The 10,000-nt window shown below is 43.4% G+C and overlaps 1 protein-coding gene across 1 annotated transcript in view; it reads right to left on the bottom strand.

Annotated features, from left to right (window-relative positions):
• The window catches only part of Ephx4 (epoxide hydrolase 4), a 26,054-nt gene that overhangs the window by 6,775 nt on the left and 9,279 nt on the right, over positions 1 to 10,000 (bottom strand). Inside the window, exons 3-4 of the mRNA XM_051170330.1 lie at positions 4,217 to 4,374; positions 2,981 to 3,109 (exon numbers count right to left, since the gene is read on the bottom strand). Coding sequence (XP_051026287.1) covers positions 2,981 to 3,109; positions 4,217 to 4,374 — 287 coding nt within the window. The remainder of the gene's footprint in view (positions 1 to 2,980; positions 3,110 to 4,216; positions 4,375 to 10,000) is intronic.

Raw genomic sequence — 10,000 nt, 5'->3', positions numbered from 1 at the left:
TTTATTTGATCGGTATTTCCAGTGTTTAGAAAGTGTATAATAGCACTTCAAGGAAAAAGAAAGTCTCCCCCCCCCCAATGAAGCGTTCACCCAGCAGAGAGCAGGGACGCCCCCACCCCGCCCTCTCTCCCCACCCCTCCCCCCACCCTCCCACCCACTTACTCTGCTAGTCCTCCAAGGCTATTTATCCCAGACCTAACAATGCTCTCAGGAATTTATGTGATGTAGCATCCTGCTGAGTAAACGGTTTCCTTATAGACAGATTCAGGCTGAAGCCCTTACTTATCACTGGCCCTCAGGAGGAGCTGAACCGTTTCCTACGCACTTACTCCTGTGTCTAGAAAATTTAGCAGTAAATAAGCAGAAAGGGCGCTCGAGAGATATTCCTCTGCAAATCTTAAAAACCGTCCCAGTGTCAGTGGTATAGTTCAGTGAAGTTTTCGGCTGGGTAAGCAAATAAACAGAAGCCTAAAGGCAGGGTTTTGTTTAGAGAGCCTCCCTTAATCTGTTCCCAACAGGCAACTACCATGGGCAAGGGCATCTAGTTCCTAGGTCAACTCACTCCTCCAAGCCTGCTGACTGTAACATACAATCGGCTTCCTTCTCTGACATTTTTTCCTTCTCTTTGCCTACCCCCACCCCCACCCCCAAGGTAGCCTTGGCAGTTTGATCCCCCAATAAACAGTTCACTGCACCTTTGCGTATGTGTGGTATAGAGTGCTTTGTTTAATGTGCACAAGGCTCTGGTTTCAACCTCCCAGCAACATACACATGGGAAATAGAACAAGGTAATCTTATTGAGAGTGATGGTGGGGAGGCCATCAGTAGACGTGGCCAGAGAAGACCTCTGGATGTGTCACCAAGCAGGCGGGCTTAGTCTTAAATGGTACGAGGGAGCCAGCTTTGAAAAAAATCAAGCATGGGCATCCTTCCAGGCACTCAGGTTTAGCAGCCGAGGCACTGCTTGCTTGTTTTAGCCACGTTGGAATCTGCACTGATGGTACAAGAGCAACGGTACAGACATGCTTGTTTGAGCACAAGTCAGCATGGGATCCTGACAACGCTACAGCCGTTATCTTCACTGTCGCACAGTTGTGGTAGATAAAATCAGCGAATCAGTACAACCAAGAGCCAGTTTCACTTAACAATGAATTGGCAAAACCTTCATTTTATTAATTCTCCACCTCTGAGCATATCTTTTTAGTAGGCCACATGACCAGAAATAGAGGACATGGTACACTGCTGCTGTGAAGTCATGCCTGGGGCGCTACACCGTGAAATCTCAACAACACGGGTGCCCACCTAAACAAGACCTGAACGATTCCAACACCAGCTGCCATCCCAGTATAGCTGGGGGAACCCCCACCCCTGGATGAAGAGCTACAGCTGCTGGGCGGATGGACCCCATGCCTGGCTTTCCAATGCCAAGTGGCCAGCCTGAGAAACGTAGGCACATGAGCAACACTGAGCCGACGGCCGTCGTGTTTATGTGTAGTCATGTGCACGCAATGATACAGAAGGCTTGGCTGGGAACGTGGGAGTGAAGAGCGGACATGGGCGGGGAGAAGTCAGCGGCAGATGTAAAAAACACTCCCACCTCTTCCAGTGACAGATGTGTGTGAGGCCAGGTCTCACCTCACATTTCTGTTCTCAGAACACAGGGTAACAGATTGAAGGCAGAAGCCGAGGGGAGAGCCCAGCTGTCTTCTGTTATGCCAGAGTCAGAGAGATTTGTAAAATGTGAAATGTTCTTTCACTGAAATGTATTTAGTATAGTTTGTACTTTTGTTTAGTCGTTATTTTCATCAGAATACAGTGTTTATGTGAACATGAAATAGGCTTTAAAATGATTGGATATATATAACTATATTTTATTTATTTATTTATTTTTTATTTTTATGACTACATTTTAAATATCCCAGTTTTTTGTTTTGTTTTGGGTTTTGGTTTTTCAAGACAAGGTTTCTCTGTGTAGCCTTGGCTGTCCTGGACTCACTTTGTAGACCAGGCTGGCCTCAAACTAACAGAGATCCATCTGCCTCTGCCTCCCGTGTGCTGGGGTTAAAGACGTGCGCCACCACCACCCAGCTAAATATCCCAGTTTTAATTTCCTAAGTAGTGACCACTTATACATATAACCTAGATAAACAACGTCCCTTCGAGGTCTTTAATAATTTTAGGAGAATAAAGAATTCCTGAGGTGAAACTGTTGAGGATTACTGCTCTAAAGACGACTTCTGTGTTCAGCAGCTAAAGAGCTCAGAAAAGAGGCAAATTTCTTTCTGCCAGGATTTATGACTTGCAAAGCACTGCCACCACATTTCCTCCCTCATCTCTCTCCAAGTTAAGTGAAATATTGCCCAAAAAAGAGATGAAATTATACAAGGCAAGAGGAAGCTAAATTTTCTTAGATTTTTTTTTTTTTTAGGAAGATTTAAAATAAAAATATGAGGCTGGCAGTGTGGCTCAGTGGTAGAGTGCTTCACTAGCAATTGTAGAAGACCTGGGCTTGATGCACAACACACGCGCACACACGCGCACACACGCGCACACACAGACAGTAAGAGCTGGGCTGCATGGTGATTACCTGATGTCTGTAATCCCAGCACTTGGGAGGGCGGGGCAGGAATACTGAAGGCTTGGGTCAGCCTCAGCTACAACATCATGTATCCTATGCCATCTTGGTTTAGTTGGTTACATTTATTTATTTTTATTTGTTTGTTTGTTTGTTTGTTTATTTACTACCTAGCTGCCTTTGAGGCAGGGACTCACTGTGTAACTCAAACTGGCCTTGAACTCTCCACCCTCCCGTTTAAGCCTCTCAAGTGCTGAGATTACAAACACACACCACCGCGCCCAGGCTCCATTTACCTTTTAAAAGATTTAAACTAACCAAACTTCGCTGTTTTAAATCCGAAGTGACAGTGGTGACTGCGAGTTATGACATCAGCGGAAGTGGATAATTAAGGCTCAGACTCACCTGTAAAGACACTGGGATGTGGGAAATTAATAACAACGAGCTTCGTCACCATCTCAGGGTAGCAGACAGCGATCAGCCAGGCGATCATGCCTCCCCAGTCGTGGCCAACCAGGACACATCTGCTATAGCCTGTGACCAAGAAAAACATGGTGACATCGTCATAAAAAGACAGGTGAAGTCATTATCTCACGTAGAAGAGTTACATTTCTGAAATCATTTACCACTATCTCACCCAATATGTCCTATAAATTAACACATTTAAATTTTTTTATTGGGGCTGGGGAGATATAGCTCAGAAGTTAAGAGCAGTGATTGCTCTTCCGAAGGTCTTGAGTTCAATTCCTAGCAACCCCATGGTGGTTCACAACCATCTATACTGAGATCTGGTGCCCTCTTCTGGCAGACAGGCAGAACACTATATACATAATAAATAAATAAATATTTTAAAAAATTTTAATTGGATGGGGCCTGTAGTTCACATTCACAAGCCCAGGACCTGGATGGCAGAAGCAAGAATCGCAAGCCAGCCTGGGTTACATAAGATACTGGCTCACATGCTGAGAGCAGGTGGCTGCTGGGTGCTCAGCCCCAGATGGCTGTGTCAACCCCTCCCCCTCCCAAGGCTCCAAACACATCAAGGAAGAGAGAGTGGAAGAATATGAATGCTGGAGGATGGAAGGCAATGCTGTAGAATGCTCATGAGCTCTGCAGCGCAGCTTACCTGAAGAGAGTGTTGGGTCTCCCAAGACCTGACTTACTGATGGCTGGGAGCTGCCATATGTGCTAGGAATCAAACCTGGGTCCTCTAGAAGAGCAGTCAACGCTCTTAAACACTGAGCCATTGCTCCAGCCCGACGGTTTATATTATTAATGTTCTGTTCTTTGGCGTGTCCTTCATCTAACTATAAAAACCATTTACTGTAAAACCATATGTTGTGGTATGCCAGCAAGAACCTCCTACATCTCACAGCCACTAACATCACCATGTGCGGACACAAGGCTTGTGTAAGGACGCTATGCTATTGACCTAAAGACAAACTTGTCTAATGATGCGGTTCTCAGAACATCTCCCAACAGAGACCCCTACAGGAATTTCTTTGTGCAGATGGATAAGACTCGTTTGCAAGTTCTTTCTAGCATTTCTCACCATTAATTAAGACACACACACACACACACACACACACACACACACACAAACACACACACACACACACACCTTTTAAAAGGCTAACCTACCCAAAGAGTCCAAGACATCCTTAATGTCAGCAATCAGGCAGTCCAGCTTGTAACTGTCCTGATGAGACGGTGCATCTGACTCCCCGTAGCCTCTCAAATCCAGTGCAATGACTCTGTACTCACTTTTAAATTCTCTCAGTTGATGACGCCAAGAATACCTGAAGGGAAAGAAAAAAAAAAAGCCAGTAAGAATGTTGGCTTAAGGAAATGTGTTGCGGGATATGTGATCCCATTGTGAACCCAGAGATTGTGAATTGTGAAAACATGTTTCTTGTTTGGTGTTTGGCTCATCTCTAACACACGCCTTTTAGTCCAAGAACTTTCTGTTTATTGAAAACAGGTGATTATGGTGTGGCTCAGCCAGCCTTTACTCCAAGAGCTTTCTGTAAACAGGATTAAATAAAGTTAACTCTAGGTCAGGAGGCTGAGCAAGCAACCAGGTTGACAAGAAGTGAACCTGGTGGGGGTGGAAACACCATAGAGAGTGAGAGGAAGTTTCGAGGATGGATAGAGAGACACACAGGAAGTAGAAAGGAGAGACGTTGAGTTGAAGACATTTAAGATGTAGTGTAGAAGAAGAAAAGGCTTTTGGCTTTTTCCTTCTGGGTCATGAGCTGGGCAGGGAGGTCAGCTGGGTGCTTCTCTGCCTCTCTGAGCCAGAAGGTTTTCACCCCAGCATCTGGCTCCTGAGTCTTTACTGGTAAAATGGAACAATTGGGATTCTACTGTTTCAAGAACAACAGAGTAGATAAAGCCACTTCCCATAAGCCTGACTGCTTAAGGAACACTTGGTCCTGAAAGTGTGTGCAGAAGGAAGAAAAACCCATTCCACAGTGTTTTCTCTCCCCTCTGTGCTTGTGCCTTGTCACACATATGCGTGCGCATGCACACACACACACACACACACACACACACACACACACACACACACACACACTGGAGCGCACACAGGCAAAACATCCGTTAATTTTATATTAATTAACTGCCTGTGACTCCAGTTCCGGGAGGTCTGACTCACTCTTCTGTGGTCACTGCAAACATATAGAACTGATATATACCTCTACATATAAAATTAAATTTAAAATTATTTTAAAAAGGAAATTCAAGGTAATCCTCAGCTACGTAGTGTGCTTTGGATAACTGAGTCCCTGCCTTAAAAACAACAACAAAACCTTATTTTAAAAAAAGAATTAAATAACTGCATGTCACAACAGGAGAAAGAGCCCTGTGAGACAGAGCCTCTGACCACCATTGTTAGGAATTCATCTCCTTTCTGTCTCCAGGGATTCATAGTGAGATGCCAGAATTTACAGAAACTGCAAAATATCAGACAGGAAAATGGATATATTATATATTTTCTACTCTTACTAAGAACAGTTATCATAGAGATTGAATTTCTAGATGGGATAAAAGACTATAATACTTTAAAGTGATTTTTAAAATTTAAAAGAAGCTTAAACTTTTTGTCACAATATCTAAACGGTTTTCTGCCTCAGGCCTTGGTAGGGTAACTCGAACATGATGTTTTGTGTCACAGAGCCATATGAGCCAGTCATTTTGAAACTTACTATGCAAATATCCTTCTAACACAGACACGCCTTCCCGTACGCAGTCAAATAGGGCTCGGTGTTTTGTTTCTAATAATTAATTTGAACAGTTGGAATTATGGTTTGAAAGAGTCTGAAGATTGGAACAGGTTGAAAGAATCCAACAGAATGGTGACGTAAGGTAACCCTTTGCAAAGGCTGCAGAAAAAGCTCCGTGTTTAAGACACCAGCTGCTCTCTCAGAGGCTCACTGGGCAGCTGGCACCTCTGTAAGTCTGGCCTCTTCTGGCCTCCTCAGGTACCTACACACATAATGAAAACAAAACCAATCTTCAGAAGAGAAAAAAGCCTGTATTTACTTAAGATTTTTTTTTTCTGTCAAGATGATCATAAAATATGGTGCAAGCAAGGATATCAGGGAAGTTAAGCCATACGGCACCAGGTGGTTGTAGTGGCCACAGGCCTGCAGTCAAGCCCTGGGTGTCCCTGATGGGCCTAGAACTAATTAAAGACACAGAGACAAGAGGCATTTTCTTCCTCAAGTAAGCAAAGTTATTTTTTGATATAACACAAAAAGATACCAAATTTTCTGGGTGACTCATTATATCATAGAACTCAAAAAGTGTCTGCGGCACATCTGTTCAAAGAAATGTAACATTTACAGACACAAACCAAATGAGAAATATTGCCTGAAAATGCTTTTGGAGTGCGGCAGTCGAGCACACACACGGGTGTCAGGTGATGAGCTGACAGAGGGAAGGACACTACAGTATAGAATGGCAGTGCAGTAAGAGCGCTGTGCCACGTCACATTATAGAAACACCACCAGCAAAGGTGTTGGCTGCATACTTGAATTATGAACGGCAGCGTGTCTCTGATCCGCCCTCGGAATGTGACCCATAAAAGTCTGTAAAAACCAATTACCGAGTACTGTAATTTGGCGGTTCATCTTACGTTAAGTAATGTCTTTGGCTATGACGTGGTAATATCTTATATGTGAATGTGAGCACACGCGTGCACTGGTGTGTGTGGAGGTCACAGGACAAGCGTGGGTACCAGCCTCCTCGACTTTTACCTTGTGTCAGGTTCTCTTCCTTGATTTCCAGGGATTCTCTTGTCACCACTTCCTGCCTCCTCACGGGCGCCCTGCGATCACAGACATTCACGCTGTGTATCCAGCCTTTGTGGGCCCCGGGATTTGAACTCAGGCCCTTCATGCTCGCACAGCATGTGTTTTTGACTCACCGAGGCATCTCCCAAGCCCAGGCCACAGTTACATTGTCTCGGCATTGTACTGAACAGAGGACTTTGTTTCCTTAAGGATTCTTCTCTGTCAGCTCATGTGGTTACTTTATTTTCTTGCTAGCTTTACAACTTTTAATTGATACTTCTTTGTAGCTGAGGCCCAGCTTACCCCTGGTTGTCACTCATTATGCCCAATAATGAATAAAGTTCTGCTTCTTGGGTATTTGTATAATTAATCCCTGATTATTCTGATATGATTCCTTTGCTCTGAGTCTTTGCTATGCAACAGCTTCTGGACTGGCCCTGTGTCTGTTTCCTTCCCTTCACCTCTGTATCAGTTAATTTTCTGTCACTCTGCTGAAAAATTATGACCAAAAATAAATAAATAAATAAATAAACAAAACAAAACAAACACTTATAAAAGGAAGGAAGAAAACACTATTCTAGTGTATGGCTGGGGAGGCATGGCTGCGGGTGATGAGCCAGCCTCCATCTTGGCCTTGAAAGCCACCTTATAGTAAAGACAAAGTAGGCTCATCCCTATGCATGATTAAACCCTGTGTTTCTCAAGGACTGGGCTACACCGCACCTGTAAGCCTTAACCACAGATGGTTCTGTGCTGCCTGGTCGGAGCAGCCATGCCTTTGTTTCAAAAGCTGGCGTGGCCACAGCAAAAGAAACCAGAAAGCGCCTGTCTAAGGAGGCCTCCCCTAGTAAGTCATAACAACCTTTCAGTGGCATTTGCTTATGGTTCTGTGAGACCTTGATTTGGGGATGTGGGGTGGTCTGACAGGAGACAGTACTCTCCTGTGTAGGGCAGGATGAGACGTCATCCTGCCCAACTGGGGTGGAAATCAGTCAGCCCTAGAGAGATGTGTGTAGGAAGGTGTCCACCGCACGGCGTTTGTTTGTTTATGACTTTTTGAGGCAGGATTTCTCTGTGTAGGTTGGCTGTCCTGGACTCGATTTATAGACCAGGCTGGTCTCGAACTCAGTGCACATGTCTTGTTTTTGATCAGTCTCTTCTCACTGTGTCTACAAAACAAGTCCAGGACAGCCAAGGCTACACAGAAAGACTCTGTCTTGAAAAATCCAAAAATCAAAAAGCCAAGACAGAGTGGCAATAAATAATAAATAAATAAGCCTTACAAGATTTATATGACTACTATGTGAACTTCCTGCACCTCAGGATTTTTAAGTTTATTGGGAATGGTTAAAAATATTTAAGACCTGTGCCAAAAGTTGACTTAAAATGTATGACACAGGGTTGACAATTAGACATTTATATATAGTTATTCTTACAATATATGAATGTCTCCCCTAAGGTGGGGCTCAAGAGACCAGCATCAGACTTGGGAAGATAAGGGTTTTACAGCTCAGATGTAGGGAGTTTCCAAATGAAGGGTTTAGCAGGCACATAGGCGGGGCTCCCGAGTGGAACAGAAGCGTAACACCACGACGTAGCCAGAGGCACTACTTATGTAAGATGAAACGCCAAGCTCGCACTAACCAGTCATTGGCTTTTACAGACTTTTATGAGTCACCTTCCGAGGGCGGATCAGAGACACGCTGCCATCCATTATTCACGTATGCAGCCAACACCTTTGCTGGTGGTGTTTCTATAATGTGATGTGGCACAGCGCTCTTACTGCCATTCTAATCTGTAGTGTCCTTCCCTACTTTTGCCTTCAACTAAGCCATCAAGAACACAGGAACCTAGGGTAAAAACATAGGTAGTGGCTAAGTCTCTGTCGTTTTCGTCGATACAGAAACCACGTGGATTATACTTCCTGTTACAATTTATCCTTCTCAAACCTCTGATGGTGTTGACAGCTAACTGTCAAGCTATCAGTTTAACAGCAGCTGTCTGGCCAATGTAGTTCACATGCAAATACCAGGTCCTACTTTCCTAGCGCTATTGGATCACTTGGTGGAAAAGGGCAAGCTCACAGGCAGGTTTGCCTTAACAGGCTTCACATTAAGGGATAAAGAGGTTTCAGATAAAATTTTTTACTGTTCCTTTATTCAAAAGATCCTTCTTTGCAAATGACCTGTCAGTAATCAACTTCATGGTAAGTGATTAGATAAATAATTTAAGGCTTATATAAATTATAAAGGTCTAAAAAGAATTTAAGTTGTAAACATCTGAGGATATAAAAGCCTGAAAAAATTGAGAGTCTAAGAGAATTATTTAAGGCATATAAAAACAAGTTACATTATATATATATGTAACTTGTTTTTATATATATATGATTTAAAATGAGAGATGTTTCAGATTTATTTTCCTTTCTATATTATTGTTATGTTATGTTATGTTATGTTAAAACTTCAAGACGTTAAAGTTCTAACATTAATCAATGACATTCTGATGAACCGGTGAAGCATTGACCACTATTATCAGTTACAAGCTCAAGATTTTAAATTTTTTCTGGTTGTCTTCTTTTTTCAAGACAGGGTTTCTCCATGTAGCCTTGGCTGTTCTAGACTCACTTTGTAGACCAGGCTGGCCTCGAACTCACAGAGATCCGCCTGCCTCTGCCTCCTTGAATGTAGGGAGGGGGAGAGGGGGGAGATTACAGATGTGCACCACCACTCCTGGCCTCTGCTTGGCTTCTAAGTAGAGATTTGAAGATGTGTCTTCCTATCATGTTAAAAACATCTTTGTCTAATCTTTATATCCAGCCTTCTGGACAGGAAAAAATAAAATAAAATAAAAGAATGTTTATGCTTTTAAACACAAAGCCACAGCTTTAGCTGATTTATAGATGCCTGTTTGTTGATTCTTCTACAATGTGGGTTTCAGTACAGATTATAAACAACGATAATGTGAGATTCAGGGAGTCAAGAACGCCTTGGGACGCGGATCCACCTCTCGCAGGTCTAATGGAATCCCTGAGTCCTGTCAACCCACGGCCTAAGCTTCCCTGCCTACCGCCTGTCTCTGAGGGGGAAGCTCTAAATATAAACGTTTTCTTTAAGTTTTTCAGCTTCTG

Source organism: Acomys russatus, chromosome 28 (genome assembly GCF_903995435.1).
Source record: "Acomys russatus chromosome 28, mAcoRus1.1, whole genome shotgun sequence".
NCBI classification, from domain to species: domain Eukaryota; kingdom Metazoa; phylum Chordata; class Mammalia; order Rodentia; family Muridae; genus Acomys; species Acomys russatus.
This window is presented reverse-complemented; position numbering and strand designations above follow the sequence as displayed.